This window comes from Ambystoma mexicanum, chromosome 6q (genome assembly GCF_040938575.1).
Source record: "Ambystoma mexicanum isolate Mex_15411 chromosome 6q, UKY_AmexF1_1, whole genome shotgun sequence".
NCBI classification, from domain to species: Eukaryota; Metazoa; Chordata; class Amphibia; order Caudata; family Ambystomatidae; genus Ambystoma; species Ambystoma mexicanum.
The window spans coordinates 702823008-702848213 of NC_090937.1; the positions used below are offsets into that span (position 1 = coordinate 702823008).

Genomic DNA, 25206 nt, shown 5'->3' on the forward strand with positions numbered 1-25206 from the left:
TGCTTCTCCCGGCTGGGCCTGACAAGTTCTTTAGTCCACTGTTTTGGCAGGTTAGCTCAGGGGCAGCGTGCTCGCCTTGGAAGCAAGACAACACGGAGCAACACAAGTTTCATCCCCGGGCCTGCGCTTAGAAACCTCTGGATATAAAGCGCGTTATAAATACCCTATCATATCATATCGTCTCATTTATACATTGTTGCCAGTCCTGCCCTGGTGGATTGTCAAACTCCTTTGTTTCTTTTGACATCCTGATCTTTATGCCTCCTCAAGGTCACCTCGTATCAGTACTAGCACAGTCAGTAATCTTCATGTCTTCTGTGCTCTTCTTCATCCTGGTATTTTCTGTTTTGGTTGTATCCTAAGCTTTACAGTAATACATTGGGCTACTCTCAAGAAAGTGGCTTGGAATGGAAGGGGGAGTTAGGGAAGGTTGGGGTGTGACGTTGTTCAACAGGCTGTACCCTAGGTGATCGTTCTTGTCCCCTGAAGGGGAGTCCCTACCCATGACTTCCTCCTGCATTAAACCACCCGTAGGGGGACTATTGAGTAGCGGCTGCACCTCCCTAGCCTCATGGGAAAGGGCTCCCCCCGGGGATAAGTGACAATACCTGGCAAATCATCACAACTGTTTAAAAAATGGCTTTCTCAGTGTCTGAATGCATAACATAGGGCCATTTAGTAACATCATTGCAGTGCACACATTAGAGGCATGAAAACGTTCCCATTGTGGAAGTTTACATGTACCCGGAACTGTAACCCTCAGTTAAAGAATTCAACATTCTCAGTGAACTCTACCAAGCATGCTCAAAACCAAAACTGGCTGATGAAAATGAAACTTGGATTCAGGCATCAGCTTACAACCAGTTCTAAATTCCTTAGCTTTGTCATCAAACATGTTTCCCTCAACACCAGTATAACAAAGAAAACCCAAAGAGCCCCTCGGAGGCTCTCACTCCTTCATAAACCCAAGCCCTTCATCCCCACCACAGACATAAGAACCATAGACCAGACCCCGGCCCTCTCACACTTGGATGGGACATCGCTCTGCCGCCTGTGTCCTGACCTCCTCTCTAGCCTGTCTTATATCAGATATAAAGAACTACGACCACATCGCTGCAATGACGGCAAACAAGGTTCTACCCACCTGACTCTAGAGGCCTCTGCGACACCAGAAGCCGCAGCTTCGACAGACTTGAATCAAAGATATGGCGGAAGGACAAAACAAGGATACAAGCCTTCTTCTGCCAGGCAACGCTTCCCTCTTAGATCTCATCCACCCCCTGGTTCTCTGTCCTTCTCGACCTCTATTCTCCCACGTTCCTGTACAATTCTTTGTTGCTTACAGTATATAAATCCAACACATCCGTAGATACATACACAATAACAGTGTGCGCACTCACTGCACATTGGATAAACCATTGGATGAGTAAAATCTTAAACATACTCAGGTTTTCTGCTGCTTGTTTCTCCACTGCTTCAGAACTCAAGGGAATTCCTGCATTGTCATTCGATGCGTGGTACAAGTTAAAGGAATTTCTCTGAAAGAAACATACATATTAATGTAATTAGATGTGTTTCAGTAAAGGCAGTGCCACGTAGTGGAACCATCATGAGCAGTGAGAGATTGCACACAAAAAAAGAAAAAACCTGTTTTTAAATAAATCACAAACGTGCTCTTTTAATGCTTTTATGATATTTATCCCAAAATATAACAAATGTTCCATTATACCCTACAGAAATCTGGGCAATACAAGACCAAATAATAGCTGGACTGATTCCTGATGGAATTATTTCAAGGACAGATTTCACAATGCAATGTAATGAATCACATTCATATTCACTCAAATAATTATGACCATCAGCTTCATTTTTGTTATTGGTTAGAGAAATCATAAAGACACCTTCCTGGAGTGAAAACACTCCCATCATTGTGTGCCGATTAGAACTAAGTGTATAGAAACACAGCAGATAGATGTGTAATTTAACATAGACAATAGGGCACCAAAACGACTTGAATGAAAAAAAGCAATAATTTGATACTAAAAAGAAGAAAGACTAACAATCACCACAAAAAATAAGCATGACTATTTCTCTTGGAAAACACATTCCAGAACAGAATCAGGAGAGCCTGAGCATGATCACAACAATGGTCTTTGTCTGCTGTTGGAATCTGAGGATTCATTGCGTTGGGCTGTGGAATGCTGCTGATGTTGACATATTGGCTACTTCTCTATGGCAAGGCAAGATCAATTCTACATTATGACACATGATGGGCTCTGATCGCTTGAGTCGTACATTTCCCTGATTCCAACAAAACTGGAAAGCCCCTCGTTCCGGCGCTCAGCACCTGGTAATGTCAAGGTGTAACTTCATGCTCTGGCACATGTGCTTCCATTTTCACATGTCATAACTTTAAGTAGCAGGACATCAGACCAGCCAGCCGTAATACTCTTAACTCTGCACACAACCAATTATAGGGCAACTGGTTAGTGAGTTTGTAAATGTGCAATGAGTGAATTAGAGTCAGATTTCATTTAAAGATACATTGATGAAAATAAAATCTATGTGGTCATTTAAGGATTGATTGCAAAGTGGAAGTAGAGAAGTGGGCTCCAATTGAGGGGAAAAATTAAAAAAATCAACATTCAAATGGCAGAGTCTAGCATCTCCCGCCAGGTCATCAGATGCCCTTTAACTTCACTCAGTCTTTCAGAAAGTCAGAAATTAGTCATAACAGAAATGTTACCTGTACATGGACAGACTATAGTCGAGGGTGTTTAGTTATTAATACTTATGAAAAGGTGTCATGGAGTTTACTTAACACTGCATACGTAAAATAAGGATCTGGTTTTACACATACACATTAGATGCACGTTAGTTGCATCTTCTAACCCCACTCATCCCCTCCCATGTATACAAATTGTTGTAGAATGTGAGTGATTGCTGTGCGAATAACCATACATAAATACTTTACAGGCCCTGCAGTTATGGTTAAGTTGCACTTCCCATAGCAAGAACAGTATTTGGGAGGTTTACAACTTTGTCAACGTTTGACAAATTTGCATGACACTTTGCAAAAAAAGTATAGACCCAACAATTATTTTTGCAAAGTTTGGTGCAGTTTTGTCAAAGGGGTGGGCGGGTCATAGCGGGGGTCCTAAAACCTTTGAAATCCGGATAGACATGAATGGAAAAAAATCTTGATTGAGGCTACAGTGCAAACTGCTGGACAGATTTGATATCCTGGGCATTACTCTTAGCAGTGCCTGGTGGTGGCACGAGTTATGGTTGCATAGCTTACCATAACTGGAAAATGTGCTTGGTTTTTCGATTTTACCTTGCAACCATAACGCCCTTTAAAAAAAGTTTTCTTAATGTATTTCATAGGTTTTTATTAGTGCATCTTAAAAATAACATCCCTTTAACAATGTTTTTTCAGTGAATATGTATATATATGTATATATATTTGAGGGCAGCAGTTGTCGCCCTATAATTAAGGTGAGTCAGACTCCCACAAGAACCCCTCAAAATCCTATCTCTAATAGCTTTTGATTCGATTAACAGATTTGACCGAAATTATGAAAGTGATTAAGGACTCACGGGCCCTCCGAGACTGCAAAGTTTCGTAAAGATTCATTAAAAAATATAAATGTTATTAAGAAGACAAAACAGTTTTTTTTAATGTTTGATGGAAAAGGGGTGCCCCTTCTCAAAAATAAATACCTATGTCTCTGGGATTTACCCAAAACAGAGTTTTTTACAAATGAAACAACCGCCATCTTGTTTTTCTCCCAATGCGAGACATAACCGCGGCTATAGCCGAGGATATGGGAAAATGAAATGCAGGAGAAAAGCTATTTGCAGGTCAAAAATATGCAAATGCCATCAGGCTAGAGGCGGGGTGTGGCTAGAGGGCACCAAGTGGAATTCGGGAGTTGGAGTGGGTCTAAGGACTAAGTTTGTAACACAAAGCTTTCTGTAGCCTCGGCTATAGCCTCAAATAGCTGAAAGCTCAAAGCAAACTGCATCAAAGAAACAGCGTGTGTTGTGGGGGAAGGGAGAGGTGCGGTCATCTGGGAAGCTGTCACAGATGAGGGGGGCACTTGGTGAGGGCTTCAAAGCATTTTCCTTTTTCTGCTGTTTTTTCCAATATTTGCAGCAATATTTGAGGCTTTGAAGGTCTACGCATAGCAGAGGGTATGTGTAGTTCAATACCCACGGTTACATTATTTTTGTGTTTTTTTTAAATATATTTTTACAGCTAAAGTGACGTTGGGGTTGAAAAATCACTGCCATGGCCAGTGACACAATTTCCATTCAGGTTTCCCCACCATGCGGTAACCAGGATAGACCCTGCCTAGGTTCAAAGTGAGGAAGAGGCCAGCCTCCTCAGGCCATGATGCCCAATTACCAAGCCAAACTTCAACGACCACTGAGAGGAAGGGACCAGCCCTCTCCTTGCTTTGAAGGCAAGCAGGTATAACAAAGGGTGTCCTGCCTAGGTATTTTCTACATGCATCACTGTTGCATGGTTATACATGTATTGTTTGTTGGATATTACAATTACAATTACCTTCCTAGAAAGACTCCTAGTGTTTTCTCGTATGTGGGAGTACACAACAGATCGTACTCATTCTTTGGCCTTTTTAAATTGGCCTAAATGTATTTCTTTTTATTTAGTCCATCTATTTTGCATCGCTATCTAGGATGCTCAAAATGCTTTTTTACATCATAGTACATTTGGTAACTAAATCTTTGCACATCAGCATACTATAGCAAAACATAATACAGAATATATAAAATATGAGACATTTGTGAACACCACAGTTGTGCATCAAATGTTGAAAAAAGAGATCTGAGTTTCATAGCTACTATTAATTCAAATGTTTATCTTGTCAATAGTATTTTCTGACCAATCCTGAAGCTAAGCAGGGTCAGTCCCGTTACTGCATGGATGGGCGACTGAATGGGCATCCACATTTCTTTTTTTTAAAAACCTTGCTTCTGTCGGTTCTTGAACGTTTTGCACTCAGAGTCCATGTTTTGCCTTTTGCTGAATAGCATGCTGGTATTTGTAGTCTTCCAGTCAAGAATTTAAAAATAAAATATATTTTTACAGTAACAGTGGATTTCCCATCCCAGCAGTAACTGGGACACACCCTTTCTTAGCTTCAAAGCAAGAAAGGGGTCATCCCAAGGCAATGTTGCCTAATACAAGAGCCCACCTACAAGACTACTTAGAGAAACATGGCCTAAGGCGGTTGGATCCTTCCTCTCTTTGAAACTAAGCAGGGTCAGTCCTGGTTACTGCATGGATAAGAAACAGTCCACAGTCCGAATACTGTGTGTTTTCTTAGTTTTAAATATCTCATAACACACGGCATCCTCATTAACTTTTTCAACCGTGCTACTGTCAGTCCTTGAAGGTTTTGCACTCAGAGACAATTATTTTGCCTTTTGCTGAATTGCATTCTGGTATTTGTAGTCTCACAGTCAAGATGGGGGGAATAATGCCACAATAGTACACTTATTGCCTAACATAATCCTATAAGGATTTATTTATTTAAGTGACACTATGATATGTTTACTTTTCAAGTTAGCTTTATAAAGCAGAGTATTGTTGAAAGCCAGACATGAGGGTGAGGAGGGGAAATGATGAGAGGGCAAGTAAGTCATGAGTATTTGCCCACGATGTGGCAAGAGAGTTTCCAATCATGGACACTGGTGCAGATATTTTTCCCAAATTGTGGCTGTTGACACAAGTAAAGGACGCATGTGGGTGGACAGCATAACCTTTCTTCAGAGGGCGGATGCAACCCCTTGGGGTTTTTTTTAGATTGGCAAGCTTGCTCAAGTATTTGGCTACCAGGGTTTTCATGTTCCCTGTGCAGACGCTTACTTACAAGACCACAAGCACTTGTTTCGTATTGGGATTTCGTTTTCTAGGGAATATTTCACGACAGATTGCAGGGTTTAAAAGGACAGCAATGTTTATACTTTACTAGCATATTTATTGGAACATTGCCTCTCTCAGGTTATTTTTCTCGTGTTCATTACTCTTTTTAAAAGTCCTATGCTATTTTGTCTTGCGCACTTTCGTCCAAGGAGTAGGTCTATTGAACTACATTTGTATATTTCACTTTAAGATATATGTTCACTTACTGTGCATATATTCATGGGTGCCAGCTTTTGATTTTCGCTACAAGGACAAAAGTACCTGGGCATATGTTACTCTTGCAGCTGATCATTTTTTTCCCTTTAATGTGCTGCTTAAAAGTGGTTAGTTGGAGTTGTGTGATGTATCACAACAGTGACCAAGAGACCGACCATAAAACAAGGGGCTTGTAGCATGATGCGTAACCAAAGTGTGTGATGGTCTGCAAATATTTTTATCGCACAGGGGATTAACTAAAAACATTTGGAGCTCTCAAAGCCTGCAGTCTTTTAAACATAATTTAAAAATATATATATGTTTACAGCTACAGTGACATTGGGGGTGAAAAATCAGTGGTGACTCGGGTCTCCCATCCATGCAATAACCAGGACCAACACTGCTTAGCTTCAAAGCAAGGAAAAGGCCAGCCCCCTCAAGCCATGGTGTCTAATAAGTGTGACACAGTTGCAAGACCACTTAGAGCAACGTGGTCTGAGGGAGCTGGCCCCTTCCTCACTTTGAAGCTAAGGGAGGTTGGTCCTGGTTACTAAGTGGATGGGAAACAGTCCACAGTCTAGTGCGGAGTGTTTTCTTCATTATAAATATCTCATAATACACTAAGAAAAACACATGGGGAAAAAAAGCTGTCTGTAACCATGCCGTGATACCCCAGGGTCTGGCGTGTAACAGAAAAAAATAATAATAAATAAAATGGCACCCGCTTTTTTCTTTCAAACCGTGCGACTGTCAGCCCTTGAAAGTATTGCACTCAGACACCATTTTCTTGCCTTTTGCTGAATTGCATTTTGGTATTTGTAGTCTGCCAGTCAGGAGGGGATGAGGGGGATAATGGCAAAATTGTACACTTTTGCCTAAGCTAGTTCAATAAGAATTTATGTATTTGAGTGACACTATGGAATGTGTACTTTTCAAGCTATCTTTATAAAGCTGAGTATTGTTGAAAGCCAGACATGAGGGTGAGGAGGGGAAATGATGAAGGGGCAAGTAAGTATTTGCCCACGATGTGGGAAGAGAGTTTGTAATCCTGGACACTGGTGCAGTTATTCTCCCCTGATTGTGGCTGCTTTTCAGGGCACAAGTAAAGGAAACATGTGGGTGAAGGGTATAACTTTTTCTCACGGGGTGGACTCAACACATGGGTTTTTTTGTGGTTGGAAAGCTTGCTCAGGTTTTTAGCTACCAGGATTTTACTCAGGTTGTCATGTTCCCAGTGCAGACACTTACCCACAAGACAACACGCACTTGTTTCGTATAAGGATTTTGTTTGCCAGGGAATATTTCACGACAGATTGCTGGGTTTCAAAGGTGCGCACCTATTATACGTTGCCAGCAAAATTATTGGAACCTTTCCTCTCTAAGGTTATTTTCCAGGTGATCAATACTTTTTTTTAAAGTCCAATGCTATTTTGTCTTGTGCACTTTCTTCTAAGGGGAAGGTCAAATGAACTAAATTTGTGTATTTCACTTTAAGATATATGTTCACTTACTGTGTTTGTATTTATGGGTTCCAGCTTTTGATTTTGGCTATGGGTGCAGAAAGTACCTGAGCATACGTTATTCTCGCAGATGGTCATTTTTTTAAAGTTTCCGTGATGCTTAAATTTGGTTAATTGGGGTTGTGCAATGTATCACAACAGTCACCCAGAGACCGGCCATAAAACAAGGGGCTTGGGGCACACTGCTTAACCAAAGTGTGGTCGATGGCAAATAATTCAATCTCACTGTGCACTGCCTAAAAACATTGAGAGTTCTCAAAGCCTGCAATCTTTTATGCATAACAATACCACTGTCAAAACAGGACAAAATCAGTTTGTGATTGATGAATGTCTTTGAGCGATGGGTTGCCAGTGTTTTAAAATATAGAGTGGCCATGCTGGTGGGCCATGCATCGAAATCCTGAAGTTGTCTAAATCAATCTATATGGCCATATGATACAAACATTTTAATATTAGGGTGAGGATTGTGAAAAAGTAAATTACTACCAAGCCCGGTGTGCATTATGTTCTTAGTGATTCAATCATTCACCCCTTTCATCACAGACATAGTGATCAACTATAAAGAGCTGTGGTCATTCTTATGTTCCCAAAATGCTGTTTAACCTAATGCAAATCAGACTGCAACCCTCACTGATGTTATTTGTCCCATTTTTCTTTCCCATTTAGAAAGAGTGCAAAAGAAGTGTACCAGACCGTCTATTTTAGAACGATATCCTATTGGATAATCATTTATATGGTTATTCAAGGTTTTTAAAGTGTATTTTGCTAAGTAAGAAAAGTGTAATGCTCCTATTATGACTAAAATGTATATTGGAAATGATAATTAGAAAGGACAATTGCGCTTTAAAAAAGAAGCAATTTCACAATGTTAGTACAACTGATAGCTTCCTTGTTTGTGTTTTTTATTAGCTGTATTTGCAATAGAACACAGCAGCACACCCCTCAAGATATCTTGATTGTCCTACCGTCACACAGCTGTCAGCAATATTTGGGGTGGCTCAAGCAAATGCATACCCGACAGTGCAATCCCATGCACATAGCAAGGGACAGAGATATCGAGCGCGAGCTAGAGCCGGGTACAGCGAGAAAGAGGGAGCTAGAGCAAGCTAGCACAGTGAGTTGAGCACCCGTTCTGACATTTGTCCGCAGCCAATGCAGGCTAATGCAGGCTTGAATCCCGGCACTGCAAACTCTGTCTTTCATCCTTCTGAGGTCGATAAATTGAACATCATGCAGTTCTGGGTGTGTAGCGCTATACAAAACTAGACATTGGATATTATATGGAGAGAGAGCGCTAGATTGGCATATGATTCCGCTTGTATGATCTTTGTGGAGGTGGTTTGCAACCGATGTTTGTTTTATTTATTTATTTGTATATCGCCAACGGCCCGCAGGCATCAGGGCGCGTACGATAAGACAAAGAAAAGATATGGAAGACAAACAGTGATTACAGGACAGTTACATGTACCAACTGATGGATGTATTGAAAAAACGTCTAATATGAAGATACATGGAAAACAATTCAGCACAATTTAATCGATTAAACTTACATAAAATTGATAAACTTATAATGGACAGCCTGGTTTCAATTTGTGTACAGTTAGAAATGAAATCATGTGTCAGAGTTTGGTTTACTTTGGATTTTATTCTTTCTCACATAAGAAAAAAGATCTGGTTCAGTGCACTGTATCTAGCGCAGTGGGGAACTGGCATGGTATGTGATGCCTGCAACACTCCCTGCTATGATCTTAGGTGCCATAAGCTATGAAAGGCTGGAGCTTGGTCATGCACTTTTGATCGACCTGAAATGCATCACACTTTTTGCTGTTGTGGGGGTTCCTCCCCTCACCCCACACTTTTTGCTGTTGTGGGGGTTCCTCCCCCACCCTCCCGTGGCCTCTCTTCCCTCAACTCCACACAGGTGCACAACGCCATCGAGCTAACCAGGATTCATCCCCCTCCAAAGGTGAGCTGAGGGGCGGGGCCTCCGCACATAGTTTTCTATTAGTCAGAGAGGGGAGAAAAGCCATTCCTGAAACTGGCGGCTTTAAAGTATTACTGTGTTCACGCAGAAAAATGTATTTGCACAAAACGCAGCAAAACGTTAAAGTTGGTAGTTTCAAGAAAGGCTTCCCTCAAGTCTCTGGCCTAACAAAAATAAAATGCACACATCAGCCTCTGCGCCCGTGGATGCCAGCGAACAGATAACAGCGTTATGTGTTCTTTCACATCCGAGCGAGGGAGCAGATGTGCACACTTGCTTTTTGTTAGGCAGAGAGGCAAGGGAAGCCTTTTCTGAAACTTTGGTTCTCATTACACGGTAGGCAGTAACCATGGTGCTATTAGCGCCATGGTTGCCGCCGGTATTTTACCGTGTCCGCCTTGGTGGATGGCAGAATTACCGCCCTACTCCAAGGTGAGCGGGGGCGGTAATTCCCCATTCAACAAGGCCCTTCCCCATTCCCATTTTGCCCCCATAGGGCATAATGGGAATGGGGAAGGCGCTAATTACGGTACCGCAAATTGCAGGTGGTGGTGCTTGTATATGAGATTATGTGTGCAGCTAAGCCGATTTTATTGTGGGGGATATCTGCATTCTGAAGATCGTTGAGGTGTACATGGTAGTGTACAATTATGTGTGCAGCTAGGCTGAAATCAGTCATGAGGGATACATTCTATTGTTTTATGTGTAGATGGGGTGTGTATGTAATGTATTTGTGAATGAGTGAGTGTGTGTGTGAATGAGTGTATGATATATGGGGGCTGGGTGCGCATGGAAATGAGCGAGTGTATGGTGAATGATATGATATGGCATTTATAACATGCCTATACACAAGTGTTTCAAGGCGCGACGAGGCAAGGGAGGGGAAACAGAGGGAAGACAGACAGCGATCCTATTAGGCCAGGTGACATTGAGATTGCGCAAGTGCAGGTGGAGGGGAAGGGGAAAAGTGCAGGCGGATGTGAGTGAATGTGTAGTTGTGTGTTTGTGTGCGCGTGCGCACACTTATGTGTAATGCTGGGCTGCTATCATTTGATACTTCAGGCCCATGCCAGACAACCCGTGGGGTAGAATAGAAGGGGCGAAGCCTCCAAGTTTGCTCTGCCCAGTTTCTGAAGTGGCCCCTCCCATCACCAGTTAGCACCACCGAAATGTAGGTTGTGTTGCGCCCCTGACTACCCACCCTTTACTTCTGAAAATTACATATATATTCATGTATATGTGAGGGCACATGTGCATGAATACGTATATGTAATTTTTGATTCCACCAAAAGTGCTTGCCAAAACTTTTAAAACACTGTATGAAATGAAATGATATTTTATTTATATCACGCTTGTACACAAGGGTTTAGGAGCGCGACCAGGCAAAGGGAGGGGAACAGGGGAGAAAGAAAAAAAATGGTGTATGCTTGTCATCAGTATATGTATTGATAACGTGTTGCTACCAGAAGGCTGATTACATCAGGCTGCTCTTTGAATGCTCTCAGTAGTCACTTCTCTGAAGGGGGAGGTGAAGTTGTTGGATACTTTTCAAATAAAGGCCATTTGCACGCACACTCACACTCACACCCTGAGAGTATTCCTTCACACTTCCGCGACAGTAAACGACGACCACTGCGTGTGACCCTTCTTAGGTAAAACCCTGCAGTAAGGGGTTCACACATAAGATAATCATATATGTTGATCTTTCAAGTAGTTCTGCTTCTGTATTATGTAGACATAGCGTGAACCGGAAGTCTTTCACCGAGACTGGACATACCTCAAAGCAGTGTGTGTTTTACGCACAGCGCTTTCTCAGTAATTTCCGAGATAGTGAAAATGCTAAATGGATCTGTGAGCAATCCTAATGAAAAAAAAAATGGGAAAAATGTTTGGGGGTAAAAGGTCAAAAGCATAGAAATAAGTGGTCAGACAAAGTATAGATATGTGAAAGAAAAGTAGCTAATTTCACGGTCATTCCAACAGTTCCAATGCCTGGTTTTAGCTCATCAAGTTCCAGGCAGATCAGAATAAACCACAGATGCACACTTCGGCCATTTACTTCTCCAGACACCATCAAAGGCTATAAGATGCACTGCACTTGCAACTCTGCAGGCAACCTTTCTTGATATAATGTAGTAAATAGTATTCCTATCACTGCTGTGTACCAACCTTTAGGTCGGTTTATTTTACTGTTCTGTGCCATACTTAGGCGTTTCCCTCCATCCAAATATCCCAAATCTAGGAGTTAAGCCTCTTTCCAGGTGATGTTTAACCATGCGTTCCATCCAGATAGAATTGTGAAGTTAAGCCATGCATCACACTTAAATAGAATAGTGAAGTTTACCCATGCGTCACACTTGGAGTGAAATGTGAAGATTAACCATTCCTCTCACTTAAAGTGAAATGTGAAGTTTAGCCATGCGTGCAATTCAGATAGAATTGCAAAGTTTAGCCATGCATCACATTTGGATAGAGTTGTGAGGTGTAGCTGTGCGTCACACTTAGAGTGAAAGGGGAAGTTTAGCCTTGCGTCACACTTAGTGTGAATTGTGAAGATTATGCACGCATCACACTTAGATAGAATTGTGAAGATTAGCCATGCGTAAAACCTAGACATTTTTATTTGTATTTATATTTATTGTTTTTATAGAGCGCTTTAATCCAAATCGCTTTACAGTTTAACAACAAGAATACATAGAACATGAAACAGCGGAAGCAATAACAATATATATGAATCAAACCAGTAAAACAGCATGTACAACAATTTGCCTATGAGGATGAAAAAGGGAGAAGGAGGTAGGGAAGGAAAGCAAGAGGAAGAAGGAGAAGGGAGTAGAGTGAGTTAGTAGGAAGAAGGAAGGAATTAGGAGAGAAGGGGAAGGTAAAGAGAAGTAAGACAGGGGTACAAGAGGGGAAAGAGAATGGTGAAAGGGGAAGGGGGAAAGGTGTTGGGGAGGGGAGTGAAGAAGTAGTGATTTCAAGGAGGAGCGGAAGGAGGTATAGGTGGGGATGGAGCGAATAGAAAGAGGTAGGGAGTTCCAATGTAGGGGAGCGAGGACCTGAAAGGAGCGGAAACGAGAAGAAGCACAGGGGGCAGAAAGGAAGAAGTGATCAACAGATCGAAGAGAGCAAGAGGGGGTGTAAAATAAGAGAAGAGAGGAGAGATATGGAGGGGGAAGATCATGAAGAGATTTACAGCCTGATTCATGGAATTATTTGCGTGAAAAACGCAGATTTGCGCGCCTTTCTGCCTGAAAATCCCTGTTTAAAGTATGAAGATTTTTGGGCAGAAAGGCGCGCAAATCTGCGTTTTTCACGCAAATAATTCCATGAATCAGGCTATTAAAGACAAGACAGAGAAAGTAAAATTTAAGCTGGGAATGGAAGGGAAGCCAGCCTAGGTAAGAGAGTGAGTTGGAGATAGAGTCATGAGGAGAGAGAAGACAGAGGGTATGGATGGCAGAGTGGTAGAGGGATTTGAGTGGGGCGAGATGGGAAGCGAGGAGTACAAAGAAGAGAGAACAAAAGAAGAGGCGAAAAAAGATTAGGGAGGAGATTAAGAGTTTGGTAGCATGGAAGGTGAGAGAAGAGCGTACTTTACGAATATTGAAGAGGTGGTAGTGACATGAGCGAGAAGTGAGGGAAATAAGATGGGTGAAGGAGAGGGAAGAGTCAAAGTGAATGCCTAGATTACGAGCATGGGTGGAGATGGGAAGATTAGAAGGGGGAAAATGAATATAAGGAGGGGGAGAGGGAGGAGGAAGTGTATTAGAAGGAAAGAATAAGACTTCAGTCTTGTCTGTGTTTAGAGAGACATAGTGAGATGACATCCATGGGGTAATTCATAGAAATCAGCGCACAAGTGGCGCACGCGGCTGGCGCACAGGGTGCGCGTGCGAATCCCTGCGCCAGCCGCGTGCGCTAAAATCCATTTCCACGCACAGCGTATTCATGGATTCCAGCCACCAAAACCAGCCGTGGCGCACAGTGGCGCAGCGACCCTGCAGCAGCGCCAGTTACGCCCCCAAGAACGCCTCTCGCGCAGGGAAAAGCCATCAATATACCCAATCCAGCGCAAAGGGCTGCGCTAACCCTGTACCAGCACGGCAAGCGGGCTACGAGTATCACTGGGGTGCGCGGGAAGTACCTCACGCGATTGGCCCCGTGCGAGCAGGGTACGCGTATTTCAGGGGTGCACGGGAAGTTCCACACGCGATTTCCGCAGGGTACGTGTATATCAGGGGTGCGCGTGAAGTTCCACACGCGATTTCAGCAGGGTACGTGTATTTCGGGGTGCGGGGGAAGTTTCACACGCGATTTCAGCAGGGTACGTGTATTTCAGGGGTGCGCGGGAAGTTCCACACGCGATTGGGCCCGTGTGAGCAGGGTACGCATATCTCAGGGGTGCGTGGGAAGTGCCACACGCGATTTCAGCAGTGCACGTGTATTTCAGAGGTGCGCGGGAAGTTCCACACGCGATTTCAGCAGGGTACTTGTATTTCAGGGTGCGGGGGAAGTTTCACACGCGACATCAGCAGGGTACGTGTATTCCAGGGGTGCGCGGGAAGTTCCACACACGATTGGCCCCGTGCGAGCAGGGTACGTGTATTTCAGGGGTGCGCGGGAAGTTCCACATGCGATTCCATCAGGGTACGTGTATTAGAGGGGTGTGCGGGGAGCACCACGCGTGAATTGCACGTGTGGGTCCTCCCAGGTGTTCCCTCTACACCCTCCACGGCCCCTGTAGGTGGCTCACACCACAGGGGCCTACCCTGCACATGTCCTGCAGGCACCCCATCCACCATGGCCATGCCCCCCAGCCAACCCACATGTCAACTTGCACTACTGCCCACCAACGCATGTCCCCCTGCACCCCCAGCCACCAGGGGCACCCTCCACCAGGCCCCCACCCATGTCTCCCACCACCCCCACCCCCCAGCAGTGCAGGGTCACCCTCCACCAGGCCCCCACCCATGTCTCCCACCACCCCCACCCCACAGCAGTGCAGGGTCACCCTCCACCAGGCCCCCACCCATGTCTCCCACCACCCCCACCCCCCAGCAGTGCAGGGGCATCCTCCACCAAGCCCCCACCCATGTCTCCTACCACCCCCACCCCCCAGCAGTGCAGGGTCACCCTCCACCAGGCCCCCACCCATGTCTCCCACCACCCCCACCCCCCAGCAGTGCAGGGGCACCCTCCACCAGGCCCCCACCCATGTCTCCCACCACCCCCACCCCCCAGCAGTGCAGGGGCACCCTCCACCAGGCCCCCACCCATGTCTCCCACCACCCCCACCCCCTAGCACTGTGGGGCACCTGCCAGCAGGCCCCCACCCATGTCCAATTCATGTTCCCCACCACCCCCACCCCCCAGCACTGTGGGGCACCTGCCAGCAGGCCCCCACCCATGTCCAACTCATGTTCCCCACCACCCCCACCCCCAGCACTGTGGGGCACCTGCCAGCAGGCCCCCCACCCATGTCCAACTCATGTTCCCCACCCTCCCCCCACCCCCCAGCACTGTGGGGCACCTGGCAGCAGGCCCCCACCCATGTCCAACTCATGTTCCCCACCCTCCCCACCCCCCAGCACTGTGGGGCACCTGCCAGCAGACCCCCACCCATGTCCAACCCATGTTCCCCACCACCCCCACCCCCCAGCACTGTGGGGCACCCTCCACCAGGCCCCCACCCATGTCTCCCACCACCCCCACTCCCCAGCAGTGCAGGGTCACCCTCCACCAGGCCCCCACCCATGTCTCCCACCACCCCCACCCCCCAGCAGTGCAGGGGCACCCTCCACCAGGCCCCCACCCACGTCTCCCACCACCCCCACCCCCCAGCACTGTGGGGCACCTGCCAGCATGCCCCCACTCATGTCCAACTCATGTCCCCACCACCCCCCCAGCACTGTGGGGCACCTGCCAGCAGGCCCCCACCCATGTCCAACTAATGTTCCCCACCACCCCCACCCCCCAGCACTGTGGGGCACCTGCCAGCAGGCCCCCACCCATGTCCAACTCATGTTCCCCACCACCCCCACCCCCCAGCACTGTGGGGCACCTGCCAGCAGGCCCCCACCCATGTCCAACTCATGTTCCCCACCCCTCCTCCCCCCAGCACTGTGGGGCACCTGCTAGCAGGCCCCCACCCATGTCCAACTCATGTTCCCCACCACCCCCACTCCCTAGCACTGTGGGGCACCCTCCACCAGGCCGCCACCCATGTCTCCCACCACCCCCACCCCCAGCAGTGCAGGGTCACCCTCCACCCGGCCCCCACCCATGTCTCCCACCACCCCCACCCCCCAGCAGTGCAGGGGCACCCTCCACCAGGCCCCCACCCATGTCTCCCACCACCCCCACCCCCCAGCAGTGGAGGGGCACCCTCCACCAGGCCCCCACCCATGTCTCCCACCACCCCCCCCCAGCAGTGCAGGGGCACCCTCCACCAGGCCCCCACCCATGTCTCCCACCACCCCCACCCCCCAGCACTGTGGGGCACCAGCCAGCAGGCCCCCACCCATGTCCAACTCATGTTCCCCACCACCCCCCACCCCCCAGCACTGTGGGCCACCTGCCAGCAGGCCCCCACCCATGTCCAACTCATGTTCCCCACCCCCCACCCCCCAGCACTGTGGGGCACCTGCCAGCAGGCCCCCACCCATGTCCAACTCATGTTCCCCAGCCAACATGTCATCACAATCTAGATCCCTGGTCCCTATGGTCAGCCTCCAAATGCAAAACACACACCCGAGTATTGCATCCTCCCACTCATAATTGGCAATTACATGACAGAACACCAATTGCAAGTTCCGAAACAAACACATTTCCCTCACATACACCCAATGGGTGTCAGTGAATCTCAAAACCCATATCATGAAATGCATGAAACCAATGAGCACACATTGAAGTATGATAAAAAAATATGTATTAAAGCAAACATAAATAGAATCAAAAATAAAGAAACATAAATGTGAATGTACAAAAATGAAAAGAAGCATGTCCGTGAAAAAAAGCAAAACCAAAAATCAAATTCCAAAGTAATGGTGTCCAAAGTCACTGTCCACAAAACAAAATCCAATGGGAAATAAAAAAGAAAGCCATTGCTCCATGGTTAAAATGTGAAAGAAAAATACAATCCAACAGTGAACTATGTACATGGGAACAAGCCAGGGTCCATTATCCCAACAAAAGAAAGGAAACCTATCTAACTACACTAACTAATAAAATAAACTATATACAAAAATGTGGCCAATGTCCGAAAGGTCCAAAATAAATCCAAAAAAAAATGAAACCTAACACTACCTACATAACTATGTACAAGGGCAGCGGGCTAGTTTGACGGCTCACTTGTGGATGTCCCGGGCCAGGGCATCATCGAACTCCTGCTCAATGTCCCGGAGGCGGTCCTTCTCCATGGCCTCGAGGGTCCGCAGGGCCGTCGACGTGTCCACCTCCAAACCCCTGCGGATTGCCTCGAGGCACTCGGCCCGCCTCAGGGCCCTCCGCATGGAGTTCTCCGCCCTGACCATTGTAAGCCGTGCCTCTTCCGCCCGCTGCCGCTCCGCATCTATGGCGTGGCCCAACCGCTGCCACACGGAAGACACTCTCTGTCCTGGGTCCTCCTGCCCTCCGGCCGATGCCTGCCCCTCCGATGTTGAAGGCCCCGAGCCTTCATGGCTCCCACCACGTTGCTGCTGCTGCTGTGCCTCTGCCCGTGCACTGCCTCCTGCTGCCTGCACATCCTCCGCCGGCTGGGGTGCAGTCGTTGATGTGGCCACCCCTGCTGGACGTCCGACTCCCGACTGTGGCAGGGATGCCTCCTCCACCAGCCTGGCCGCACCGTCAGAGACAGCTCCACAGGGCACCCAGGTGACTGATGGGTGGGAAGATGGCACGGAGGACGACTGGCGCGTAGGGGGTTCAGTTGAGGAGGGGGTCGTAGCAAGCCCCATCATACGGAGGAATCCGGCCTGGGTGACCTGTCCCAGCAGGCTGACATGGTCAACGAGCCATTCGAGATGGCGTGCAGTCTCCTCATGAAAAGACTGCAGGTCACCTCGCATGGCCCGTTGACGCAACGCCACACCACTCAGAACAGGCTCAACCCGGACCCGGATAGCCACGTCCGCAGGCAGAGGAAGGCCAGTTGACGTGAGCTCATCCCCTGCCTGAAAACGGGCCTGGACGTAGGCATCCCTGCTGGTGCAAGATGATGCAGGGATAGGATCAGGGACAGGATTGCACACAGGCACCTCCGCAGCGGCCTGTGCTGCCTCCTGTCCCTGCACTGCACCACTAGCACCAGTGGGATCCCCACCTCCAGACCCCGTCTCTGTTGCTTGCACGGCCTCCTCCTCCACCAAAACCCCCACCAACCTGGATGACTGCGTGCCATCTTCCCCTGTTGGGCCCTGTGGGGTCCCAGCTGCCCCTACTGCTGCCGAGGAGTCCAACTCCAACCTCTGCCTCTTGGACCTCCCCCCGGCAGCTGCGGCCTGGGACGCGGCACCGGACTCCTCACTCCTCGACGAGATGACAACATGGGAGGGAAGCTGGGCCTTGCGTCTCCGGCTGGCGGTGGGATCCCCGCCGCTGTGCTCCACAGCACCTTCTCCGCCCTCTTCATCAGTTGACGCTGCAGACAGGGAGAAATAAAACACAGGCATCAGGGCACTGTACAATGGACACATACACACATGACAGTTGTACATGAGTGGCATTGGCAAACCTCAGACATGTCATCACAATCCCCAACACACATGTCATTTCAACTCGCAAACATGAGCCATACCACAGCCATATCGCAACTGCCAGCACCATCCATACACATACAACAGCATGAGCAGGCAAAGGTGAGCCAGACATCACATGCAACACAGGAGGTGCACCACACATGTACACACACCACCACACTTGCATGCATGTGCACACCTCTGCCAAGTGTCGCAGTGTTCAGATGGGCATCCATGTCACATCTGCCCATCAGGCTTCCACATGCCGCTGTCACATGGATCCATGTTGCATCACTGTTGCACCCTTGTCAAATACACACACATGCACATGTACACAGTGCTGATACATGCAGCTGAAAACAACATACATGTGTGACATCACGGACATGTCTACTTACATACACATTCATCCAAACATGTGTGCCCACACAACTGCATTTGGCATGCAAGCCTACACACACAAGCACCATCCATGTCTCACACATTCCAGCCCTCGCATGTGTTAGCCCCACGGCCCTGTACACCCCCACCCATACTCGACCCCATACAAACAGATGTGCAACCTGCACACTACTGAAAAATCACCACACGCACATCTCACAATCAGGATGCATGTACACTTACCGCTCGACTCCAGACGGGTCTGCCTCTCAAGGACCTGGACGTGGAGCGCTGGGGATATGCGTTCCAGGACCCTCATTTGTTCTTCCGACAAGTGGCCCCGTCGCCCCTAGGCATCCGCTGCCTTCAAGAGGCGCCGGGCCTTGTTCAGGGTCCTGGACCTGAAGTCCTCACAGCGCTTCTTGACATGTTGTAAGTCGCGGACTGCCACCCCCTCCGCGTTGATGGCAGTCACGATGTCAGTCCAGATCCGAGTCCGTCCTTCCTTGTCGGCGCGGGAACTTCCGAAGAGGGCATCATACTGCCCCAGGACTTGCTCCACCAGGACACCAACTTCGGTGGCACTGAAGCTGGTGCCCCTCTGCCTCTCTGGCGGGGGGTTGTCAGTGGTCTCAGATGGTGTTTGCCCCGACATGACAACCCCAGAGGCAGGAGTGGGTGGGCAACTGGGTCCTGGGGCTGGGCTGTGGAGCGATGGAATCCCAGTCGGGAGTCTTCGGTTCTAGCAGGGGTGGTCACAGCAACAGCACCCCTGGCTGATGTGCAGGCAGCAAATGGCAGGGCACGTGGGCAGCAGGCAGTCAGGCAGCAGCAGATGGCAGGTGGGAGCGTGCTCGGGGCTCTGGGGGGCAGTAGTTCAGCCTTCTGGGCAGGAGTGTGGTCTTCCGTGTGCTCACGCGTGGCCAGCTTGATACGGAGTGATTTGGCACGTGAAAAATCTGCACGTCAGCGTGTAATTCGAGGAAAGGCCCTTAGCGGGTAAGCGCGTCTGCACGCATACGCATTTTCATTGGACAGAAGGCCCCTCAAGCGCAAGCGCCCCTGTGACGTGACGCGTACAGGCGTGCATGGGCATTTCAGCGCGCGTGAAAAACTGCACGTCCGCGTGTGATACGAGGAAAGGGCCCATGCGCCTAAGCGCGCGTGAAAAACTGCACGTCCGCGTGTAATACGAGGAAAGGGCCCATGCACGTAAGCGCGCGTGAAAAACTGCACGTCCGCGTGTAATACGAGGAAAGGGCCCATGCGCGTAACTGACGTGACGCGCGCGTGCGTTTCCCTCAGCACGGGTTAAAGGTGAGCGGGCCCAGCAGTTCGCTGTACGTGCCTTTCGTGGAGACCGACGTGTGTTGCTGCTTCCTGTTGTTTTGCGCGCCATCACAACTTCACAGCTATCAAGGCCGTATCTCTTCTTTTGGCGGGGGTATTGGCTACGCGTGTTTTTCTGCATCGCGCTAGTCAGACGGTGAGTCGCACACGCTCTTTTTCCCACTGCGGGTGCCCCTGTGTATCGCACCCATTTTCGATGTCATAGTAGCCTGCGTGTCCCACGCGTACGCGTTATTTGTGTTACTGGGTGCCACCGCGTACTGTGGGAGGTTGAATCCACGCACGTAGGCTGCAGGGTTGCGTGCACGGTTTTACTGCAGTTTTGGGGTGCCTGAGCGTTGCGTGACCCGTCACCACATCACCGGGGTCACATACAGCCTTGCAGGTGCAGGGGGGCTGTTAACATCTTGCTTCCCACCCCCTTCACCCCAATTGCCCAGGTCAATTGTGGTGTACACCTCCCATTGGCACCACTCCATCTGTGCCAGCACTACTACATCTGTGCCATGGTTGGGTGGGCACCAAAGGTGAGGGGCGCCTCAGCTGGGTGTACTCCTCGTGGCGGGTATGGTCGGGGACGTGGCCGTGGTGACCAGGGAGTAGGGGGACTCCAGGGTGTCCAGGGCAGCCACAGAGGGGGAAGAGGCAGGGGTGCGCCACTTGAGCACAATGTTGTACCATGTGTCGGTGCAGTCATGCACCTCCCCCTGTGGTTCCGGGGGATGCAGCTCCTGCATCTGGCACTGGCACCCGTACGACCCGGCAGTCCGTTCCATCGACTGCCACGGGCCCAAGGGTAGTGGTAGCTGCAGGTGCAGCTGTGGACACCGCCACCCAGGCTCAGGGTCTGCCAGCGCAGGCTGCGTTGGCACTTGAAGAGCCCTTGGTAGATCTCCAACAGGCCAGGGGGGAAACCATAGGGGCACGCCGGGCTGCTCAGACCAAGACACGTGTCCCTGGGGCAGTCATGTCATCTGCTACCCCAAACAGCCGGGGTGTTGGCAAGTGCAGGGGCAGATGCACCCAACAGCACCCCGGTTGTGAGTCTGCCAACCAGGACCGTTGCGGTCAATGACCCTGCCACAGCTGATGTTGCTGCGCAGGGTCCATTAGTGGGCACCCAGCTGCCACTGACACAAGTCAGGCCTTTGGACATCCCTCCACCTGCCACTCCCTTGGCTCAATCCACCGAACCCACTGGCCATACTGGTCACAGCGGCATTAGCCAGCCAGGGTCTGCGCCACAGTCCAAGAGGAGGAAGGTTGCACCTGCAGCACAGGCTGGGACCCCACACACAGCCACGACCTCCTGCACATCGAGGAAGAAGCCTTTCTGTAAGCAGGAACTGGACTTCCTCGTGGACTTCGTGTGGGGCCACAGCCGTGACATGCTAGTGGGTGCCAATAGTCAGACTACGGCTGCCCAACGTGACACCCACTGGAAGCATGTTGCGGAACATGTCAGTTCATTCGGCCATGAGGTGCGCACGGCGCAGGAGTGCAAAAAGCGTTGGAATGACATCAAGCGCAGCACTAAGGCTAAGCGTGCCTCTAATTACAACTTGACTCTGGTGACTGGCGGTGGGCCTGCACCAGAGGAGGAAGAGCTCACTCCTCATGAAGCTCTCGTTGCGGAGTTCATACCACCTGAATTGGTCAATGGAGTGGGAGAGATGCTGGACTTTGATGCGCAGTCCAGTGAGTGTTGATGCGTGTTTGTTGAGGACGTGTGTGTTTCACTTGTGGGATGTGTTGTGCATGATTGCTGCTACATGTGATGTGTACAAGGTTCTGATGTGTAAGTAATGCAATGCTTCCGTCATGCATGTCTCCTGTGCCTGCATGCGGGACTCCATGTAGCCATGGTCCCTTGCCCCTCCTCCGCCACTCTGCACCCCAGTTCCACCTTTGCACTGGTCTGCTTCAATCTTGCCAATGTGTAGTTTCTTGTTCATGTGTCCTGTGTAGATGCTAACTTCCAGCGTAGAATCTGCCAGACATATGCCGTGTGGTACAGCCTTAGTACTCGATGCAGGGTATCTCACTTGTACTGTGCATGGGTCAGATGTCCCGCAGGGACATGAGTGCCCATTTATGCTCCATGTGCATTGCACACATGCCCCTATGTGTCCTTGACTGGATGATCACTGTAATATAAGTCATTGGTTACATACATTGCCTGCCATCTCATCAGCCTTCCCATGTCAACTGTGGCTCAGTCCTGCGTTGCACACATGTTTAGGCTCTGACAATCCGTGTGGCTCACAGGCCTCAGCCTGTTCAATGGCCAATGACTCTGTCCAACTCTTGTTGTGTCTTCTTCACACGTGGGAGGCCTCTGGAGTTTTCATCATGTGTCCTGCCTACTGTCCCAGCATCATTTGCAGTGTTGTCATTTGAATCACATTAAGCTGTTGATGCCAGTCAACACTGCCTGTCAATACACAGGTGTATGGTCAGCCTTTTGATACCATGCTAGGCATCCCTGCTTTGGTACTGGGGTGGAGGGGTGCTTGGCTTCTAGATATGGTACACATTGAATGCACAATGCACATGATGTGTGAATTTGACATTGCACTGCCTTCACATTTCCTGGCACACACCATGGAGTGCTTGTACATGTAGGTAGTGAGTGGCGTACACATTTTCTGCACTGCATAGACCCACTTCCACGGAAACTGCCACCTTTCAACAGGTCTGATCACAGAAGCTATTCAAAGTAGACCCAGCATGCATGCCAGGTCATATGTTGTGTGTCACATGTCTGCCGGATGCCTTTGCTGTTGGTGTGTGTGTGTGTCGTGTGATTCTGACATGTGTAGTGACCTTTAATCTCTCTATTTTTCAGGTGATGACGCAATGGAGGCGGAGGATGGTGTTGTCATACCAGACACAGGGTTGGTAACACCACATCAACCCGGCACTAGTGGGGGTCGTGGGGTGGTAGGCCACGAAAACCCCCAAGTGCTGCAGTCCATCTTGTCTCTGGCTGCCTATGAGTCCAGCCTTGATGACGACTTTGACGTCCATGTTGAGTTGGATGAGCATCAAGTCCATGTGTCAGGGGTGAGTGATTCTGATGTGGACACTCCTCTGTCTACAACACCTGCACTGAGGGATCAGACAGTCTTGGTTCCTCCGCCCGTGGTGGATCGGGACGCAGGGTCACCCTCCACACCAGTCACTGATGTGCCTGGGACATCACGTCGACGGGGGCATGTAGTCGTGCAGCCGCAGGCGGTGCCAACACAGCAAGGACCCCCGGTCCTTGGGTCCCGCAGGGGTCAAGCCCGGCAACGCGGTCGCTGCGCGCAACCGCTGTATACTGAGTGGGAGCAAGACATGACTACCAATTCCGAACGGCAGGGGGCAGCAATGGAGAACATCGCTGAGAGCATGGAGCGTGTGGCCCGATCTGTGCTCCCCCCTGCTAGGCAGGTGCTTCTCCAGCAGCAGGCGGCACGGTCCACGGCCCGCTCGCTCAGGCTGGGCATGGCGGCCTCAGACAGGGCAGGCCAGGCTGAAATGTCGTCTCTGCGTCAAGCAATTGCTGCTCACGCAGAGGCGCACATGGATGCCCTGAGGGAGGAGTATGCTTCCCTCAGATCCACTCTGGGTGTCCTTATGATGTCCCAGAGGCAGCAGGCAGAGGAGAGGTTTGCACAGCTTGAGCGTACCATCTCGGCTGAGCTACAGGCTTGCCGGGAGGTGCAGCGGTTGTCCAGCCAGGCCTTGCAGGAGGAACTCCGTGTTACACGTGCTACCTTGCAAGAGGAAGCACGTGTATCACGTGAGGTTCTGAATGCAGACCTATGTCACATCGCCACACAGAACCAGGCTCACCCGTCCGGCAGACTTGCTGCCGACGAGGGGCAAGCTGCGGCTAGGCGTGGCCAGGCTACTGTGCCACGTCCTCCTTTCCAGGATGAGCCAGACTCGGACGACCATCTATCTCCCACATAGGTCGGGCTGTGCAGGTGTGGAGCCCATGGAGTTTTTTTTTTGGCTCAGCATCATCGCATGTGGATGTTGAGCAGCACCCTGTACCTCCCCCCTCCTGGGTGCCTCCCCTCCCCCCCGGGTCGTATGTGGCCATTTTTGATTTTTCTTATAGTTTAGTTAGTTAAGTTTCTGTTTGATAGTTAGTTTAATTAGGTAATGTAGGTTTTCCATTGTTAGTGTAATTAGTTAATAGTTGATTTAGTTTAAAATTGCTAGTCTATTGTGCTTTCATGTGACGGTGCAGTGCTTTGTGGCTTTTGAAGGCATCCACTGTCTGTTCCAGCTGGGCCCTTCAGACTTGTCTTGTGTATGTGTTTGCTGCTTGGGGTCCTTGACTCACATATGCCACTCCTGCCTCCCTTATCCATGGGCTCGCAAGGATGGTTCGGTGTTACAGAATATTACACAAGGGCTTTGGACTGTCATATCTGTGGCATGTCTGGTGCTGTGTGACTTGTGTTGACACCAATAGTGGGGATGATTTTGGTGTTATTGTCCACTGTTCAGCTTTTGCTAGATGGGGTGTGTCATGATTAATGTGTACATTGATTGCTATGCATTGTGTAGTATGTTTCATATCTTTCCTGTACACATGCTTGTTGCAATTCATGCTGTAGATAGTGTTCCACACTTTGGATGTGAAAGACGGACTGATGGTGTGATTTGTGATGTGACTCTCTGACATGGTCAAGTAATGAGATGCCTGATGAGACACACACAGATGACTTTGAAGCATTAATCATGTGTTTCATGCCCTTTCTGCAGGGGGATGAGCCTCCAGAGCACCTTTGCCAGCAGACATGGCCCATTGGACGAAGGAATTCTGGACCCGTTTGTTGGTGCCCACATGCTCATGTGTGCACAAGCAGAGGCACAGGGATTGCAGACCCACATCCTAGAACTGCTGACATGTTCCAAGGAACTCCAGGCAAGGTGAGCATCACAGGGGGGCCACGACACAGCAAAGCTTGCACCAGGCGAGTTGCACATGCAGGCTTAGTCACAGCACTGAGGGTGAGCTTAGACGAATATTGGTGTTGAAGCACACAATGCAGCTCAGATGTGTTTGTGGACTGATGG

General features: G+C 49.3%; 1 protein-coding gene across 2 annotated transcripts in view; it reads right to left on the reverse strand.

The window, feature by feature from the left end:
* The window catches only part of LOC138516235 (ras guanine nucleotide exchange factor P-like), a 797007-nt gene that overhangs the window by 415627 nt on the left and 356174 nt on the right, over positions 1-25206 (reverse strand). For both annotated transcript variants that reach the window (XM_069631212.1, XM_069631211.1), the window contains exon 5: positions 1445-1538. In XM_069631212.1, the coding sequence (XP_069487313.1) occupies positions 1445-1538 (94 nt within the window). The remainder of the gene's footprint in view (positions 1-1444; positions 1539-25206) is intronic.